Raw genomic sequence first — 21,377 nt, forward strand, 5'->3', positions numbered from 1 at the left:
AAAACATACTGGGAGGGAGGGAGGGGGTGGGAATAAAAGGGAAGAACTTACCTAACAATCCCTCCCCCCAAAAAAAACCAAACCAAACTAAAACAAAACAAAAAAATCAAAATGAAACCAAACACACCACACAGAAAACAAAAAAACAACACAGACCAAAAAGCCACTGGACTGTGCCAAAGGGGACAGGGACTTCCAACCACCTCCCAGTGTGATCCAACATACTCCAATTTCTTAAGTTTCTTTGAGAAAACTTTGACTCAGTCTTACAAAAATTCTTCTAAAAAAACTCCAGCTGAATAGTTCTGGAAGTTATTGAGTAATAAGCAAATTGAACTGTGGATTTATAACTTAAAGTGACACTAATTAGAGCCCTTAGGCAGCAGGGACCAAAAAGAGACAATCAAAATCACATCCCTCTTTTCCTTTATATTGAAAAATGTCCTCTTGGGCTTGCATATGAATGCAGTTGGTTAATTTACCCATAAATTTCCCCTTTTATAGGGGAGGGGGGACCTACAATTACAGAGTTATCTACTGCAAGGATGCACACAGCATTTTCTTTCTTTAGCCTTTTAATGATGCAAGAGGTTCTGTCTCAAGAAAAGGCATCAGATATTCTCCATAAACCACATCAGGAATAACTGTAAAGATCTGATGAAAAGTCTGAAGTGTTCTTGTATCCATCCTACATTCCTTTGCCCCATCTTCTCATAGGACTGGGCAGTTCAGTGTATATGCTCAAGCCATTTCAGAGGAGCTGAAAGGAAGTTGAAACTTTTTTTTGGCACAGATTCCCCCTCCCCAGTGATTTCTCAGGGAGTACTTTTCACTGTTTTCTACTGCGAAAAGACTATTAAAGCTGAGAAATTGGACTTCAGAGCCTTTAAACTTTACTACTAGCTCAAGAGTCATAACTTCTCCTCTCATCTTTCCCCTCACTCCTCTCCAAACTCTTTCCCCCTCCTTGTACCACAGTGAAGCAAAGAAAATAAAATGCAAGCACAACACTTATTTTTTAAAATAATTTTCCTTCTAGCTACTCAAGACATCTGAGCTCTTGGGACTTATTTGTTGAGGTTATAATAAGGTTTTTACAATAGCTTACAAGCTGATTACAACTTTGACATGGGAACATTCAATTCCATGCTAGTAGCCTGGAGAGATCAGCCTAAATTTTCAGACATGCTCTGTTGATAAACATTTTTTCTTTTTAATGTCTTCAAGCAAATCAGTTTAAAACTGGGATTTGGCTGAGAAGGAAGTCTTCAGGGTGGGAAATAGTCATGATCCAGAATTCTTCCTGACTTGCTCTTCTTTTTCACCATTATTCATGGATGAAAAAGAATCCAAATAAATTTTTCCCATTGCATTTTGGAATTAAACAGGGAAGCCATGTGCCAGCTGCTTCTCACAGCAGGGCCTCCTGCCCCAAGGATCCATACAGCTGGGGCACTCCTTAACATGGTCCAAAACACAAGTCTCATGCAACACATTTCTGGCAATTTGGGATGCCTGCCATCAACACACAGCCCCAAAAGATTTGCCTGCATGACCAGCCCCCGTTGGCCAAGGCAGGTTCCTGGCCAGCCACAGGACAAACCTGAACCTTATTTAAAAATCCTTTGCCAAAAGATTGACATAAACACTCCCCACCATCAATCTGAAACAGGCCCCAAGCTGCTGCCAAAGCTTGCCCAGTTCATCCAGGTCTGAAAACAAGCCCGATAAGAGAATCAAAGGTGGCCAGAAAAGATACTACCCCCTTCATTCCTGATGCACCATTTGTTACAGAAACCATAACTCCCCAGCTCTGCAGCTCAGAAAGAGCCTTTGGTCTACACTGGAGATAAATACACTTTTCAAACTTGCCTTCAGATTGACAGTAAAAACAGGCCACAGACCTTAAGGGCCTGCACTGCCACATAATGATGGTTTTAATGAGGTTCTAAACTGGACAGGTAAAGTACCGCAGGGTTGCAATTTATACTCAAAATATTCAAACCTTTAACTTCACATTCCCAGACTATCACTATTTTTTTTATTTTTAAAGGAAGGGCCCTCCTTTGGAACTGTGCTTATCTTTCTGAATTTTATCTGAGAAACTCACAAGACCAAAGAACTCTCCTCTTCCTTCTGCATCTAAGGTGCAGAGAAGAGCAAGTGCCTTTGGAAGAGGCAGCAGAAGTTGTCCTGGCTCCACATCACATCTAGGTTCAAACACTGGTGGAAAGGACTCAACAGTCTTTGAGTGGAAAGGTGCTGCAGGAGCAATTGCAGGGAGCATTTTAACTCTTTATTACACCCAGTGTTGAAATATTTGCCATGATTACAGTAACACATCTCGTGACTCTTATAATGTGGAGTTTGTTGGAACACTTCTTTCCCCAAAAGACTTTCCTGGTCCCATGATTAGGTACACAAATAACATTCACAGTGTAAAGTCTGCTTTCAGTTGCTTGTGGCTCTCAAAATTTCCCCTTAGGGGCTGATATGTTCTACGCTTGATCCCAGACCAGAGGCAAACTTTTTTGCCCACCTCCAAGCAACCAGGTTAGAAACATGCATTTGGTTACCCTGCAGCAGTGGGAAGTGAGAAAAAATATGGTTCAGTGGTGTAAGACTCTTCCTTTCACGAGAGTAATAGATGGCCTCAGGGAAAAGAAGGAAAGGGGAAGCACAGGGGTGGCATGGTAGAGAAAACAAAACATGAGATGCAAGTACTACACAGAGGGATGGAGGGAATAACAAGGTCGATACAGCCGTAATCAACTAAATAACTACCTAGACAATATAAAACTGTACACAATTGGACCTTACAGCTGCAAAGGAAAAAAATAAATAAATTTCTGGGCTTAGTTGGATTCAGACGGCCAGAGCCAGCTCTTTTAGATGTTGCTTTATTGGGAAGCAGTCAAAGAGATCTTTGTGTATATATCCATATAAAATTTGGTATCTCTGATGTCTGTCATAATGTTACCAAAAAAGAAGTGTGACTAAGAAAGCTTGAATGCTGCTTCAGTATGGCTATCCAGCCCTCTCAGCCTCAAGTCTCTTAGGGTTATTTCTTTTCACAGGTCGTCTTTTATTTCATGCTCATCATACGTGGCTATTTTAAGGGGCTACAGAGAGGTGCTGAATGCTGATAAGGCAAATCCTGTATCCTTTAATCCACTGCTAAATCATTCTGCCAGCCTTCAAGTGTACCAGACAGATGGAGTGCACTAGGAAACTGCCCACAGGCTGGTTACTTCAACCCCAGCTCATCTTTAATCCAGAAAGGTTTTGTTCTGGTATTTTAATCATTGATTGACTGGGAACTCTCTTCCATGCTGGGTTAGGTAAAATATCCATGTCAGAGGTACTGGGGAATTTGTGAGGCTGTAGATCATACGAGTGGTGTGAGACAGGATGTGTCTCAAGGGAACCAAGGAAGCCATGAGGAATGTAAAAAGTCACAGGGTTAAAGCCACATTAAGACAGCTGTTATGTTAATGAGAGTTCTGCTTTTCTTCTAGCTGTGGGTCATTGATTTAGAAAAACATGAACAAGGTCTTTTTCATTTTATCGTATTTTTCCACTGAAGCTAACGTAGACCAAAACATCATCTCCTGGATCCCATTCGTCTTGCTAACAACACTTGTGAAGCAAGTTATCTCTGTTATTTTGTGTGCAAAATTCCCGGGGCTTGATTTGGTCTTACCTGGCTAAAGTCTATCTATGCAGCTGTTTTGCAAGCATTTCACTTAGTAAATATGTTAAGAAAAGAGTCAGGCACAACTGAGTTTGCCTTCCAGACAAATTCATCCACACATCTGATTTTCTCCCACAGTCATAACAAACACTTAAGAGAAATGTGGCATGAAGTCTTCTGCAAAAACATTTAGCAGGTAAAAACTCTGAGCCTTTCAATACAGATGCTCAATTATACAGTCATGCTGCAATAGGCCTGACGGTCTTAAAAAGTCAGAGAGGTGTTTTGTATTGCTTATTTCAGTTTGCACAGTCTGAATGCCTCAGGCTGAGTTTCAAAGGTCAAAACATAATAGAGTTGCACCAAAGAAACCAAATTCACCTGTATCCTTGGTCAGACCACAAGTCACCACTCATTTCTCTTCCTTTGTTAGAACACAAGCTTCAACATTTTGCTTGTCACCCAACCACATATTTTCTTAGCAACACTTGCAATTCAGACTGAATTAAATGGGGTGCACTTTTCCCAGCAATTTGTAGATGTCAAGTGGTGAAAGAGCAGCAGAAGATTCCGCCTGCAGTATTAAACTTTTCACACACTGTGTTTCTTTGATATTAAACAGGATAAGTCCTAATCGAAACTTGAACTCTGGGGTGCAGTTTATTCCAGGATAATTTGGCTGCTATTTTCCTGGGTTTAGACAGCTAAAAATCCAGGTTCATGCTTTTTAAAAAAATTTAAATCAACTCCATGTTACTGCTCTGGTACATTAACTTGTTTTAGACAATCCAGATCTAAATGAGCCTGTGAAGACAGAAGTTATTTGAGCACTTACTTTCTTTTGAATTAAGCTGAGAGTGGGGATAAAACAGATATTACAGATTTTATACCAAATCAACTTCAAAATCTAACCTAAAACTGATCTGTAGATACTGCACCAGCCACCTTGCTCACTTGGATGGCTCTGTAGGCTCATTGTCTTTAAAAAAAAAGCTTTTCTCTCCATTTTTAATGCCTGGAAGACCCAGACAACAACAGATGAAATCAGTTAAGTAACAATAAACCGGGCCAACAGCTGACCTGATTACATGCAGAGTGCTGTTAAATGCATAAAACAAACAAATGGGGATGTCAGACCTTCTTCCTCAGAGATTCTGTATTATATTCATGGTAGGTAAGGAACAATTAATGGGGAAGACACAAAAGTTTCTCAAAGCAGTTCTCTTAAACAGTTGTAAAACCAACATCCCTGTACAGATGTACAAACTCTACAGCTGCAAATAGTGTTGTTTCACATTTTCCTTCTACTCCAGAGCAGGATCATGTAAGAATATAAAAGGACTCATGCTAACAGGAAAGGACACCCCTTTCATTAGGCAGCTTATATTATACATACCTGGACACGAGCCTCTGTGAGTTTGGCTCTTTGTGCAAGTTCTTCCCTGGTGTATATGTCAGGGTAGTGTGTCCTCTCAAAAGCTCTTTCCAGCTCTTCCAGTTGTTCTGCTGTGAAGGTTGTCCTGCTGCGACGCTGCTTTCTTTTTAAAGGCAAATCTGGTTCAGAATCAATGTCAGAGCCTTCATCAGACTGAGGTGCTGATGCTCAAAAAAAGAAAAAAAAAAAGGCAAAAAATTAGCTTTAGTTAAGGAGAAAGAACAGTGAAATATTGAATCAATCAATGACATCCTTTCATATGGAGGCTGTCTTGGACCAAAGGCCCCTCACAAACCCTGAGTCAGAACTCGAGAAAAGTCAGCAAGAAACAAACCACACACAGCATGACCATGACCCAGAAAGGGGCTAACCACTCTTGAAATCAGCAGTTTATAGAAAAATCAACATGGAAACTCCTTCTGGACTTCACAGACATGGAGATAGTGAGGTCACAGCCAGGTCCCTGCAGCATTGCTTGTTTCTCCTGGCCATCAAGTGAACTCCAGCTACAGCTGAACCCAGAGCTATAACTGTGAAGGCAGCAGAACCTCTTCCAGTCCCGAACCACATTCTCTTTCTCCAGCAAATGGTAATGAACCAAAAACGTAGACTTTCAAAGCCTGTCTTCACTTGCATCAGCTGCTGTCCGGGCAACCAGCATTCCTTCTTGCCTGAGTCAAGGGAAACCACCTAAAGAGGGCAGACACTCCCCAGCGATGCTGAAACTGCTTGTTCAATGGAAATACAAGCATTGCTGCTACTACTTCAATTTCTTCAATGCCAAAGAAATTGTTGATATAGACATTGATTTAATATAACCCTTTTAATGTAATTTATTTGAAAGCAAACTGTTTCTCAAGCTCCAGCTAAAACCCCCCACCAGGTTCATTTCTAGCTATCTTACATTTCCAATTTCACTCAAGCTGTTTGAGCTAATAAATACACCTAATCGGTTTACTTAGAGCATGAGAAACACAAAGTGCTTTTTCAGACAATTCATCTGAAAAGTTTATGAATTTCTGCACACCAAAAAGAAAGTACAATTACTGCTAGACCAGTGGCTCTTTTGTGAAAGGGGTCTTCATTTTCCAGACAGCATCAATATCTTGGACCCAGCATACACAGACATAAGGAGAAACTCCTGTGGACCTCAGCATCAATATGCTGAACAAATATCAACTCCCAGAGTCTCTTACTTGCAGTGAAGGTTTGTCCCAAGTGAGACTGGGCTACGAGGTTCTCATTCTTGAGAATATTGTTCTCTAGAACAAAGGAGAATCAGCACAAACATCCTATCCTAAACAGTTCAAGTTCAGTCCTTACTAAACAGACAATCTAGAGTATCCCAAAATTATTACAATACATTGTCTGAATTAGTGACAAATCCCAAATCTCCTCAGCCAGGGTCCCAAGTGACACCTGCCTTCCTCATCAACTACCAAGTTACAACCCTCCAGGATGGCTCAATGCTGTCATTCAAGAGCAAAAAGAAATATGGATATTTTAAGTATAGTTCCCCAATGTCACTCTCAGATACAAATCACCCACCTTAAGCAGAACAGCTTTTACTGCCCTGCTAGGCATGAGGAGAGCACACCAGCCACACTACCAGGGTCACATTGGCTACCACTGCACTTTGCCCTTACCTGGTGTGGTGAGATCTGAAACAGAGTTCAGAAATGCCCCTTTTGGAGACAACTTCTCTGACAAAAGCTGCCTTTAATTGTGTACAATGAGTTTAAAAGAAAGTTAAACCCCAAGATGTCAGGAACTCTTTCAATGCACTTTCAGACTCCACATGTCTAGAACTTCTTCAAACATCTATGTATATGCCTATAAAAATCCAGCTTAAAATGTGCAATTTAAAGGGGATATTTATTGCTAAATTTCTGAAGTGAACTCCCTCACCAACTCAGTGGAAAGTATCAGGAGACATATCATTACCTTTTTAAAAATGTTTTATAAAGACTTAGCAAAATCTTGACATGGTCCCCTATGCTCTCATTCCTTTCTGCAAAATAATGTAGAACTAAAACCCTGACTTTACTTATTTCCTACATTTTCTAATTTTTATTAAATTTTTTACATTTACTTCATTTACACTTTATATTTCAATAATCAGTATATGAAAGGCACAAAGGTAAAGCAATAAAAAACCCCAAACTCTACAGAATCTAAGAGTCTGGAACAATATGTGTAATCAAGGGCAAGAATTTAAAGAGAAAGTAATAAAATTAAAGTAGGGAGAAAATGTGTATCACATGAAAGGACTTTCATATCTATCTGCTTTCATTGGCATTACTTTTCACCAGGCCTGACTGCAGTGTGCAGCTTTATTGAAAACATTGGCTTCTTTTGTCTTATTTGCCCTGTGATATAAAGTCAGACAAATGTAATCTCAAAGGATAGCTACATGTCTGTACCACAAACTGTACTGTTTTTATTTCTAACAAAGTATTTCTAAATATCACTATCATCAAGGAAGCCTTTATTCTTGTTTTTTTCCAATTAAAATACCATTAGATTTTTGTGTAGCTGAGAAGGCAGTCAGACTACTGGCTAAGCACAAAAATTGAATACAGCCCAGCCTTTAGAGAAGCAACATATATTTTATATGTTCAACAGTCACAGTGCGTTGCCCTCTCTCTAAGCAGTCTCATTGACAGGTCTGCTGACTTCCATGATAAGCCAAGATATTATTCAGCACCAGAAAAGCAGGTGAGATTTTAGCTGGGTTATTTTCACATCCACCACCTCCACAGACACAAAACTTGCATATCACTAACCTTTATATGTGTTCTAATGATCCTAATTTTCCAACCCCTCAAGTTTCCTACTTTTTCCTCAAGTTAAAAATAGAAGGAGACTCACTGCCCTGCGACATTCCCTGACTGAGCTCCTTGGGATCACTGGAACCCCTATTAATACAGAGCTCAAAATGGGAAAGGCAGCCAACAGCACTACCAGTAGCTAAGTCACAAAGAGTAATTAAAAAACGAATTACAGAATTAAAGAGAAATTATTTGTCCCTTAGCCTCTCATGACCTATCTAGTGGCCTAAGGAAATGCTGCATGCCGATTATCAGCACAAATGAAAACCCCACTGCCCAATGTCACAGGCATTCAGTCACCTGGAGTTCTGCAACCATCCCTTTTCCAAACACTGTAAATAGACACATCGGGGCAAAAACCAAACAACAAAATGACACACAAGAGGTCATTCTGTGGGCTGTTCTTCCTCTCAGCAAGACATTCCATTTGAATAATTAAATAACAATAACATGACAACCATTTAAAGCCCATGCATTAGGGCGACAACACAGTGCACCTGACAGAGGCAGGCGGAGGGGTTATCATGGAGAGGTTATCATACTGCAACCCAGGGAAGCAGAACTCCCACAGCTCTTCACACACAGTAACATTTTTTAATAGCATATTACACAGCCTCTTCCTCCTAGTGTAACAGCCAGAATGAATTCTGTCTTGCCATAGATCTCACTAAAATAAGGCCAATGAAAAAAAATTTTAAAAAGCAAAGGCCAGGGAGGATTCTGGTGGCAGTTTATTAGCTAGCTACCCTCCACACATCCATCTTCTCAGCTCTTTATTTAAGCAAGATTAATTTCACAGAGTTGTCCCCTTGCTCCACTGCAGCTCTGGAACTCTCTGGGATGTTCATTCTCCCGGCCCTGGGGCTCACTGGGGTGTCCATTCTCCCGGCCCTGGGGCTCACTGGAGTGTCCATTCTCCTGGCCCTGGGGCTCACTGGGGTGTCCATTCTCCTGGCCCTGGGGTTCCCCGGGTGTTCATTCTCCTGGCCCTGGGGTTCCCCGGGTGTCCATTCTCCTGGCCCTGGGGTTCCCCGGGTGTTCATTCTCCTGGCCCTGGGGTTCCCCGGGTGTCCATTCTGCCGGCCCCGGGGCTCACTGGGGTGTCCATTCTCCTGGCCCTGGGGCTCTCTGGGGTGTCCATTCTCCCGGCCCTGGGGCTCTCTGGGGTGTCCATTCTCCTGGCCCTGGGGCTCACTGGAGTGTCCATTCTCCTGGCCCTGGGGTTCCCCGGGTGTCCATTCTCCTGGCCCTGGGGTTCCCCGGGTGTCCATTCTCCCGGCCCTGGGGTTCCCCGGGTGTCCATTCTGCCGGCCCCGGGGCTCACTGGGGCGGTGGTGGCTGCTGGCGCCCGTCTGATCCCCGCAGCCATCCAGGCCGAGGCGAGGCGAGTGACCTCCTCGTGTTTGCTCGGGTGCAGGCAAGGGGAGTGCAGCAGGGCCGCCACCCCCACACAAACCCACAGCAAATGACAAATGACACTTTCTCTTTGTGATCTTCGGGATTTTTGTTGACTTATTTGGAGGCTTTTGTTGGGTCCTAAGAAATGGCCTGTGGCTGAGGCCTATTGGGCCGATTTCCACGCTCCATCTGTGGTATCCATCAGCGGGGCCTTTGCCCGCATTCAGGGCTCTGACACCTGCCTGGCAGGATGCGGGAGGCACAAAAGCGGCTGCCGTGGAGGCGGGGGCGGCGGGCCGGGGGGCTGGGGAGGGCAGCCGGGTGAAGGGGATGCACAGCAGGGGTTAATCCAGCTCCCCCTCCCCAAACCTCCGCACCTGGAGGCGTCCCTCCAACCCTGCCTCCCCCCACCAGAGGTAAGGGTCTCAAACACAGCCCTCCGTCACACTGCGGGGGGAATTAAGGAGGAAAGGGACGGCGAGCAGCTGAACTGCTGCAGGATGGCGGTGTCAGGGGCACCCGAGGCGCTCCCCAAGCACACCTCTGGGGCTGGCTCCCTGCCACGGGAGCTGCAGTAGGTGGCCAGCAGGGCATTGCTGCCTGGATCCTTGTTTGTGTTGGGGTAGGCTTTCAGCAGCTGGCTTTTAACAGTCGACAAGATAGAAATGCACCGAGCATCCTTTTCTTCCTCAAAACAAAGTCCACCGGAAGATAAAACGGCATCCTTATTTCATGCTAACAGCCCCCCTCTCTCCTTCCCTCTCAGCAGTCCTGTTTAGGGGCAGGCTCTTATATCCATACAAAACATAATGAAGATTCTGGAGCACCTCTCTCCCTCCCAGCACATCAGCCCTTCATTTTTCTGTGTTTGCCTGGGGAAACATGACGCCAGGCTCCCCCCTCTCCTCCTCCTTCTCCCAAAACCTCACTGTCACAGCAAGGAGCCATTAAAAAGAAAATACGCCCTGCCAGGTCTGTGCTAATCAAACCAGGACAAATAAACTCTGACACTCAACAACTCCCCGAGTGCCTGCAGCCCGGGGAGGAGATTAGTTATGAATATGGCAGGCAGCAGGGGACGAGCTCAGGGGTCCCGAGTCACCCCACAGCCACCTGTGAGCTCTTTAGACGCCACAACTGAATGCCGTGTTTATCTAAGATAAACCATGCTTCAAGGAACAGAAGAGCACCCCTAAAGTTTAGGTTCTCCCACGAATGCCCTTTTGGGCAAAGTTACTGAGACTCAGAGCTGCAGCTTTATCCAATTCAACGTTAAATTTCTGTGCTTCAACACCTATGAGGACAGAAGGAAGATTTGGACACCCTAAGTTTCACCCTATTAAGTCACAGCCCAAAACTTGTTATCAGCTGGACTCCTTTTCTTTGAGAAGAAGTGCAAGATCAAATTTCAGGAAACAAAGAATGAAACAAGCAGCCACAAAAGATTTCTCAGATGGGTTATGATAAAACATGCTAATGCTGCTACATTCTTCTTTTTTTCTATTAAAAGTGAACATTTAGGAATCAGCAAATATATAAAGAAATTCTCAGCCTTGCTAGAAAGCAGCAGAGTACCCGGTACAATGTGAAACACCGACAAGCGGTAGAATTGCTTTTAACCAGTTCTACTGGCATTTTGACTATGATATATCAAAGAAGAAGAAACTAAACCAAAAAGAAAGCCTCTGTTCTAGACAGGAATATCGCTCATCTAACAAGGATTAAGTCACACTTCAATTACTCCTTTGAAAACCGCTGCTATTTGTAAAGGGCAAACTTACAAAAAAAAAAAAAAAGTGAATTACTTTTTTTAGCTCCACAGGCATTTAAAAAAAGGTCTGCAATGAGAGACTGAGGGAAATGTTGAGAAAATATGTTGCTACTTAAGTAAACTCATTAATAAGAGCAGATAATTCGTTGCTGTAATTGGAAAAGAGCAAGTCCATAACCTGTGAGCTCTAAGCTGAAAAGTCAGCACAGAAAGGAAACAACCACCACAGCAGCGATACAAGTGATCTCCTTCAGAGAAATGGATGGTATTTTTATTTTGTTTGCGCTGATTCACATAGAGAAATGTGCTTTGTACGGCAAAGTGAAAAGGAAAACAGTAGCTGCAGTAAAAGGAAATGGCCAACAGTGACTTTTATTTACAATTACCAAGAGACAGGCTATTATTGACCATATGTGCCACAATCGCCCTCCTTATCATGGGTTGGCCATCATGTCCACTGGGAGCTGTTAATGAACTGGGTAATTGAGCTGCTGACATGTGTTACCAAAACAAAACAATAGGAAGAAGAGACAAATGAACATTTTATTTGCCAATCAGAGTAGGTTCCGCTTTTCAGAGAACTGTGCCTAAGTAAGTGGCTGAATACATAAAACAGTGCATTGAAGGCAAGCAGATGCATGCACAATAATGGTTAACTGACAGCCTATGGCCCATCTGTGCTTAACATTTTGTTAAAGAAATTACTTGACTTGCTAAAGAGACAAATCATACAGCTGCCCCAAGTGCTGCATTATAAAAGATAAATCATTAGCTAAACTGTTTCATGCTTAAAATGACAATGCATATTAACAGTTATGCAGGGACATTTTGTCAGCACAGCTTGATGCAGTTATAAGTGACAAAAAATGTGACAGCTCATAGCTATTCAATGATTTCAACTTCGAAGAGAATGACAACACTGTGAAAACAATTTCACTGCATAAACAATAGACAATTCACAGGCTCTTCTTCTTTAAAAATATATTTAATTTTTTTTTTTGCAATGATGAAATAATATGGAAAGGAAAAAATGCCCAGTGTTTAACTGTTCTGCACCATTAATCTGCTAGCATGTACTTCATTCAAAACCACAGAGCATCACATTCCATTTTAAATATCAAAGACTGCATCGCCAGCACTAAGAATAAATGGCTAATTCTCAACTGTGCATGAAAGGATAAGGAATTTCTTGAGTGAAAGGAAGGGAAAAGGAAACTGCAAATACAACTACAAAAATCTCTTCTTATTCCCCCACCTCCTTTGCCAAAAAGAGATTTGCTTTGTTAATACAAGTAACGCTCAAGTACTTAACAGCTTTGCATGTGGGTCTGATCCCAACTTTCACTGCTGTAAATTTGCACTGGGGGATTACTTTTATTTATTGTCATTATTATGATTATTAATATTATTATTATTATTATTATTTTACGTTGAAAACTAAAGAGAAAGGAACTGCAATCAGCACTTAGATCCTGTGGTCCAGGGAGTACACACACGTATCTGTGTTACCAAAAAAAAAAAAAAAAAGCGCCAAATAAATAATGTGATTTGCTAAAAGTCATGTAGCCTGTGGGAGGTTTCCCTGTGGTTTCAGAAGTTGGTATTCACATAAGGGTTAGCTCAGGTTTAATGACTAAATAAAATTTAAGTTGATAGTTTTCTCCACGAAGCCAAGACTTCCTCGCTGACTCTGTAGGGTTTCCATTCACTGGCATTAAAAGACTGCTCTGCTGTTTCTACTGGTACACGAGCAAAGCTGGATCCGGGCAAGCTTTGACCCTGGCTCGGTCTGTCTGTCCCTCCTTTCCCAGCAGACCAGGCAGGGTCCAGCGGGCGGGAGACTCCCTGCGGTACCCGGGGCTGCGGCACAGAGCTCACAGCCGGACTGGCCCGGGCTGGGCTGGGAGTCCCCGGGCCGGCCCCCGAGCACAGCCCCGCCGCCCCGAGCAGCTCTGCAGAAGCACAGCTCGTTGTTTTTCTCCCGCAGCTCCGAGTGCCTGCGTCTGGCGGGTTTTTCCAGCCCTTCTTCCCATAGAAGGAGCATGAAGGAGCACCTTCCCGTTAGCAGGAGCATCCCTGCTAATGCTGAGAATGCAAGTACTGTATTTAGGTATTGCAACGCCTTGTCTGTTCACTTACAAATACTAGGACAGTTCAAGGAAAATCTTCCAGAGGATTAAAGAACTTTATCTCCTAAAATTAAAAAAAAAAAAAAAAAAAAAAAAAAAAAAAAAAAAAAAAAGTGAAGGAAACTAAATACACAAATCCAAATGGGGTTTTCCCCCAAGAAACTTTAGGAATTTGATATTTTAGGTGATATTTTAATATAAGACAGGGAGACTTAGGAGCAAAGTGAGATCTTTCTTGCAGAAATCCCAGAACATATTAAGAAGGGATTGGCATCATGTCTTCAAGCCGGTATCAGCTGATGGAAGAGCTGATTGATAACCAATTAAGACTGAAAACATTGAGTATCTTGGGAGATGGAATTTGTCAGCTGAGAAATTAAATAAATGAAGGAGTCTCTGGATAAATAATGAGACTGTATTAGTGAGTTAAAGCGCTGCAAATAATTGAGTTGTCAGCAATCTCTCAATCATGTAAGGCAGTGTGGATTTTTCAGAACAACAAAAAAAAAATCTATAAATTATATTTGCCTCAATCCTTTGCAACAACACCATGCAAACAGAACTCCTAAAGTTATATGAGCTGATCAAACTACTGGGCACACCAAGATGGAAAAGGCTTACCACCATTTTTCAACAACAGCTCTGCATTTCTTCACTGATTCCAACTGTATTGTTTAAACATTTTTGAAGAAAACAAAAACTGTACAGATTGCCAAAGAAAAAAAAAAAAAGAAAGAAAAAAGAAAAAAGAGTGTTTTAATAAACTTGTTATTTGTCTCAACTAATTCTAGCATCTGAATTAACAACATTCTTGATTCCAAACAAACACTAGCAGAGCAAGCTGTTGTAGATAGCTTCATCTTCATGTTGTAATTACAGTCCTCAAAGTCTCAGTGGGAAATCAAGTTTATCATCTCTTCTTAAACTCACAGCTGCAGCAAGACACCCCCTCAAGCCACTTTTACCCAGTACAGAGGTACACTGAATTATATGACCATCTCTATTTATTGTTTTCAGGACTTGAAATGGCCAAAATATTTCCAGAATTCTTTTTTTCCATAAACAGAATATTGGATTTTGTCATTGAATACAACTCCATTTCCTCTAGAAATCACTTACATTGGTAGGAGGCTTTCGTGAAAGAAAACTAAAAGTATTGACACATTTTTCCTCTGCTTTTCAGATTTCAGTCAATAAAAATAGCTTATCTTCTGCATCAAATATTTTTTCCTATGATTGATTTTCAAAGACACTACCTACTCCTGCCAAGTACTTCTTTTCCAGCCAAAGCTGTTAGTAACTCTAGGTCACTTCCATCACAGCTACATAAGAATTGGGGTGCTGACCTCAAAATCCATCATCTACTGTCATGAAACCTGGTCCTACTGGGTACTGAGCCCTCCAGTCCCACTGGTCAAAGAGAGCCCCTGCCTTTATGGTCATTCCAGTGTTTGGGATAAAAGGACCCTACAACAGGATAGCAGCAGGGTGCTCAGTACCTCTTTGTGTTACTTCCTGTGGGTTTTCTCATTCCAGCCCCTACCTTAGGTGCCAGCATGGGGGGCGTGCAGCACTCTGTGCCCAAGACTCCCTGAAGAACACAATGCTGCTTCATTCATTACAGTGCCTGTGATGCTGTTACAGTAATTACCTTGAGCCCATCCAAGAACTGGTCACCTGCAGATGCTTCTTGTTCCTCACCCTGTGAGGTTTGCATGCCCATGAGCTCCTGGTATCATCCTTTAATTACATTTCCTGGGGACTGTCTTCTACCAACCTCACAAAATCTATTGGAGCTCACAGATGTCACCTGACCAGAGCATTGCCATAATACAGACACTAAACATGAGAAAATAAAGCACACACAGTGCTCTGAGGACATAGACCCTGGCTTGCTAATAATGAGGCAAGGTATACAGCTTGCTATCTATTCCAAAGAAAATTCACAAATTTTCAGTCCAATAAAAAAAACCCCAGAACAAAGCTCTGCACCAGCTGATCTCAGAGTAGTCAATGAAAGGGAGTGATGGGCTGTGCTGGGCTGCAGCCAGCCCCACAGCACCTTTATAGCATGGAAAATATGCCAGCTGGGAGTCACTCTGGATCCAGGCTCTACACCACAGACATCTGCAATTCCCGTACATTTGCTCTCATTTACTACTTGTTGACAGATGCTGATAAATGTTCTTGAAAACCTACGGTAATGATGGTTGTTGGTGAATGCCTAATGGTAGAGATGTCAAAAATTATTTGACTAAATATACACATACTTAATATCACCAGCTTTGAAACCTCTACATATATTAACCAATTTATATCTGTCTCTCTGAATTATTTGCAGTCCCAAAAACTGAAAAAGTAACTCTGCACCAAATTTAGTGCAATAAAACACGCTGGCTTCTCTTAACTATTCACCATACACATACAGCAGAAGTGGCAGGATGCCTGTTGAGGAGTCCTGTAGGCTTTGTTTGGACACTAACGTTGCAAAACACATTTTCACTCATTTCCTTTATTTCCCCTCCCAGTCTTCCTACAACATCCAGAATTTCAACGACTTAAAGTGACATGCTTGTCTAAACAGAGAGTATTTAAGTGATATATAAGGTGCAAAACCGCACATACAACTCATTTGCTCCTTGTCATTCCCAAAGAAAGAGACTGAAGAATCTAGTTCTGCTTTCCCAGTATTAAATGCAAGTTACATTGTGTCAGTGGTCTTTGGATCCAGCCTCTAGACTCAGATGCAGCCTTCACCCACCCTCAGGCATTAGCAGTGTTCACACTCAGAAGACACAAGGTTTTTACTTTAGTTCTTTTTACCCAAGTGGGAACTCAATGAAAGTTGCTGTGGGTTTGGGTTTTTTGGGGGTTTTTTTGGAGCATGAAGAGGTGCTCACTTTTAGATGATCTCCCACACACTGAAAATCAATGGTTTCATTAAAACTGATGGTTTTACCCTCCAGAAATAGGGCAAATTCTCAAAGATTATAGTGAAAATGGCCCCAAATCAGATTTGCAATGTTTTAAATTAGGGGGGGGAAATTGCCAAAATGCAAATAGATGAATCCAGAAAAGTTAAAATGCCTAGTTTCTTAGCTACAGTCTTTCATCTCTGTAAAATCAGCTATCATAAATTGTTAGGCTGTAGGGTTAATTGATAGCATCTATTTAAAGGTTCTCTCTGTTTCCCCAGAGGTCCTCAACATTTCAGCAGGAAGCAGGAGAAGATCTGGGAGAAGCTTTATGTCAGCTATAAAAATCCTGGCTCCTGCTTCATCTTGCCTTCCAGTGCTCTGGCACCACTCAGAGCTCTTTTTTGCTTCCACTTTTACTCAACTAAGAGCACCACAGCCTGCAAACTTCACACATGCACTGCTGGGTACCCAGTAACATCACAAGTGGGAGTCCTAATAGCTCCATCACAAAGCATGCAACAAGAGAGCTTTCTTAGGTGGGAATAAAAATAGTTCTCCCTGTTTCTAATTTCTCCTGAAAACATCATATTATAGCACGTTCAAAACCAAGAGGACTTCTTGAAAGCAGACTCTCCAGAGTGCTTGACAGTTTCCTGCCACCATGTGAAAACATAACAGGTCCTAAAATGGAAGCTTGAGTACCTCATCTTGTAAATCCAGCCTGAAAGAGAAATACCTCCATGATGAGTTCTGGAAGAACCACAACCACTACCACACAGCCTGCCTTCCCTGCCTACGCAAACAAGCAGCATATATTTTGCTGGACTTTTCTAGGAAACTTAGAAAAGACAAGCATTCAAACCCAACTGAATTTCAGCAAAAATCGTGTTCTTTGTTTTTATTTGACAGCAATTTTTTTAAAAGCTGATATTTTTTTCCTTCAATTCATACCCTATGAATTGTGAGATGTGATTCTCTACCTGCTTTAGGTCAAAGCCTGCTGAGAGCCCCGTCAAAGTAGTTAATACAGATTAGGAAGTCAAAACTTGGCCTGCAACCCAGCCAAACAGAGCCCAGTGGAGGGGCCTGACAGATGCCCCAGATGTGTCCTGGGGGAGCCTGCCAGAGTGAACTCTGCACAACAGCAGAGAGACAGAAAAGAATAAAAGCTGCACTCTGCCAGCCAGCCTCCTGTGCCTGCAAAGGAAACTGAGATCAACGGAGAAACCAGCTCTTGGCAGCTTTTCTAAGTGGCTTCCTTTTTATTATTAGACAAGCAGGACAGGGAGATCCAGGGTCCCAGGTTTAATCCTGCCCAGGGGGATCACAAACCACAGAAACAAATGCAAGAGGGCTACCTTGTGTGGGTTTTTGCCTTCATCTACTGTTGGCCAAGTAATCAGTGTTACTCAGTGCCTGGTAGCACATAGATGTTGTGCCTTTGGGCTCACAGCAGAAGCCTAGAACATTAGTTGTCTCAATAGACATCAGATGAGACAGGAATTCTAGAGGGGCTTTGCTACTGTGACAGCTTGCCAACATCTGCTGCAGTTTGGGTACCAGTGAGCTGAAAGCACTGCTCCTCATAGAGCTCAATAGCCTCCATCTCTACTTAAAAGTCTAAACATGTCTGTGCACCTTCATGCGTTTACATCATTAGGTCCTTTTCACAGAGAAATCCCAAGATCTGTGTTGGTACAGCTCCCAGCACAGTGGCAGTCCATGAGCAGGGCTCCTGTTTACCATAGAAATACAAATAACAACAAGTGGCTGAGTGACAGATGGCCTGGAAACATTTCTGATGTTTTCAGTGACAGTTCCCTATTCAGACACTCCAGTCAGACTTTCCAAATCACAGTCTAAGGGCAGTTGCCAAACAATATTTTACAAACAAACTTTGACCCAGGCTATGTTCTGATGAACACTCACTTAATTCTAACATATATGATCACATATAAATGGATTAACCAATATGTGCAGTGGATAACTTCACAGTAAACGCTCAGATTGGGATCTTCAAAGAAGAGCCTGCTTCTGTCATTAAAATTAAATAATAGTCATGCTGTTCTGCTCAGGTACCAGAATTTGTATTGCCAAAATCCTTGCACTTTTTCAAAGTCTCCTTCAACTCAGAAATCGTTTTGCAACATTCAAATGTCTAGAGGTGGGGTGTTTTTTTCCAATCTGACTGCTCAGGCGAAAGAGTTTGCAAGAAGTGTTTCAATCCAAACAAAATCTCATCCAAGCTTCCATGCTTTGTTTTGCAGTTTTAATCCCATATCACTTGGAATTATTTCTATACTCCTCTATATAAGACACAAACCCACAAGAACTGCCACTAAGATTTTTTTGATTGGGATCTAACCCAAGAAACTTAATTACAACCAGGGTATGTGTAAGGAAGGGTCTAGACCATCTTCTGTCCATCTCGCAGCAAATGGGACATCATTGCCTGCCTCTGAACAGTAACACATTTAACTAGAAGGACAAAAATGAAGCACCTTTGCCTCCAGGAACATTACTGCATTGGAGACTTCAATTTTCATTATAATCTGGGACCATCAAGGTTCAGTAGGAGGTTTGTGATCTTTCTAAGCAAACCTGGACTTCGTTTGGAATAAAAAATGGGCCTATTTATGGTTTTGCATCAAAGTCATGTGAAATGTCTGGGTTTGCATGGATTCAATTAGAGACAAGCCTAAGGCACAAAAAGTTCAGATCCTGATCAGGATCCAGACCTGCCCAAAGCTGAGGGACATTTAGACTGAGTGACTTGGTTCTTGTCCATCTCTGATTCCAGCATGAAAACCAGGTGGGACTCACTTCAGCAAACCCCTAGTCCTCCCCAGATTTTTTCAGCTTTTCCAGCTTGGCGTGACGGCAGCAGCAGGAAGGTTGCTATGACTTCTAATGGAATCTCAAACCCATAAGACACTGAGTCCCTGCAAACCAAAACTGTGGCATCTTCCCAGCTCTCACAATTAAGCTTTAAGCCATACGTAAAAAAGAAAAGCCAAATTAACAGCCCTATTGACAGTTTTATAGACCCCTGAGGGCTCTGCCTACATCCAAAGACAGTGGGGCTTTTCTAAATTAAAGTGAATTAGCAATCAAGTTCCTAAGAAGGATTCATTTAATAAATTAAAGGGCAGAATTCAAAACAATTTCAAAAGTAATCCCTTGGACACAAATCATTCTCAGTACAGTGGAAAAATGGAACATTGTCATTCTGATGCTTGTCTTAATTGGCATTCAGTTGTTTTCCTCTTTTAAAGTAATTGTTTAGTATTTTAGTGGGCACCATCTTGTAGTAAACGAATGCTGCCATAAGCTTCATTGGGAACATGATAAACTCCTAATTTTGTCTGATAAATTCAAGTTACTTGATCAATTTTTGCAGCCAGAATTAGGGAGAAACAATTAGAAGAAAATTTGATCCTGCTGAGCCACTGAAGGAACCAAGATTCCCACAGTCCTCCTTAGCCTTGGAATTCACGAAGACAGTGAACAAACTTTTGGCTTTCTGAATTCTGCACCACACGTATAACATGTTTCAGGACTCTGTTCCCATGATACAGCTCCCATTTTTTAGCAGAACTCCATTAGGACCAGGCTCTAGCACAAAATATTTTACAGAGTTTCAACTCTCAGTTTAGCAGTACAAATATTGTCTCTAAGTTAAAGTCAACCCCACAAATTTCCTGAGAGCTTATATCAAACTCAATGCAGCTACAAAAGTGACAACTTACAGATTCCCAAAATGCCGTTCCCTTTAATATGATTTCCTATGGTAACACATAATTCACTGGAAGGCTTTTGCACCTATTTAGGAACAGGCAGACTTTCAAATTAACTTCAGTGGAGCCATGACAGATTATAGTAGCAAAGGTTCAGCTGCTCTGCCGTTTGGGTATGTTTCCAATTGATGTCATTTCATGCTTTCAGGCCATGGTTGAAACTTGGTGAGAAAGGGAATATTTGCCCTTCTCTTCATTTCACATTTCTCCTTCCAAGCTTTCTCCCCCACCTTCCCGATTCTGTGCTAGTGGAAAAAACCCAAAATCTAGTTAAAGTCTTTTGTGAAAAATGTAAAGAGAGAAGGAATCATTTGTCTTCTAGAGGGAGAGGCATGTGGTCATGGCACTCACTCAGGATGCTTTAGAGTGGAGACCAACTGAACAGTCTATGAGACCAGTAACTCCTGCTCTATTTCTACTCTTCAGAAAGTCCAATGAGTGCTTGAAAAAAGACAAATCAAAAACCAACAAACAAAACTCCAACACACACCCCAAAATAAGCCTCCAGCATTTGAGGTTGACTCTCCCACAATCCAGATACCCAACAGAGGGTAGCTACACAGATGAAATGGAGGAACTTGGAGGACCTAGAGAGGTCTGGTTACAGCTTTGACCTCAGTGCCAGGGAAACACATTCCCTTCCTAATGCAGCAACATGCCCTGCCCACAGCAGGCAGCACAGGCACTTTATGCCCTACTCCCAACCAGGAATTCTATCTGGAGTCAGGAGAGTTCTCCTTGCAAATATGATGTGCTCCAAAAAAAGTCAGTTTTGTCCAACTGCCAGGGTCCAAGAGGAAAAACATTTTGTCTAAAAAACACTGAAGTTTGACTGTTGCAGCTCATGAGTTTTTCTCACATATAAGACTTTCCTCATATATTTTACCAACACAAAATTCAGAAACATTTACTGAAAAACTTAATTAAGAGGTTGGAACTCTCTTTTTATAACTGCACTGAGGAGCAGCAAACACATGACTGTTTTCCCGAGCATGCCAAGGCTTTCCATCATGCTGATGTCCCTGGAGCTCAGGACTTTCCAGTGCACAACGTATGTACTAAATGCACAATTCAGGTCTACGATATTCACACTATACACTAAGTAAAAGTCCAACAGATAATCTCTTTTCTGTCACCACTTGTCACACTGGTTCCCAGAAATACTCAGTTATCATTGCACATTATATTTCAATCGCCATTGAACGCAAACATAATGGGCTTTAGTGAACAGTCATATTTATTATTCCTACAGCTATGCCCTTCTCTTCCCCTCCAAAGCATAAGCAAAGTTGCACCGTTCAAACACATCTCTTTAGAAAGTCAGGCAAAGTGCCTCCAAAAGGCGTCGGAATAACAGTTTTTAAAAGAACCGTTTTTTGGTTTGGGTTTTTTTTTTTTTTGTTT

At 42.0% G+C, this 21,377-nt stretch overlaps 1 protein-coding gene across 3 annotated transcripts in view; it reads right to left on the bottom strand.

Moving 5' to 3' along the window:
- Positions 1-21,377, bottom strand: part of PAX3 (paired box 3) — a 75,753-nt gene that overhangs the window by 19,457 nt on the left and 34,919 nt on the right. For 2 of the 3 annotated variants that reach the window (XM_066193148.1, XM_066193147.1), the window contains exon 5: positions 5,091-5,296. In XM_066193148.1, the coding sequence (XP_066049245.1) occupies positions 5,091-5,296 (206 nt within the window). Of the gene's footprint in view, positions 1-5,090; positions 5,297-13,117; positions 13,323-21,377 lie in introns of those variants that run through there. The other variant, XM_066193152.1, reaches the window with a different exon arrangement.

This window comes from Chamaea fasciata, unplaced genomic scaffold (genome assembly GCF_029207755.1).
Source record: "Chamaea fasciata isolate MVZ Bird 193981 ecotype frontalis unplaced genomic scaffold, bChaFas1.0.hap1 SCAF_11, whole genome shotgun sequence".
Taxonomy (NCBI): Eukaryota; Metazoa; Chordata; class Aves; order Passeriformes; family Sylviidae; genus Chamaea; species Chamaea fasciata.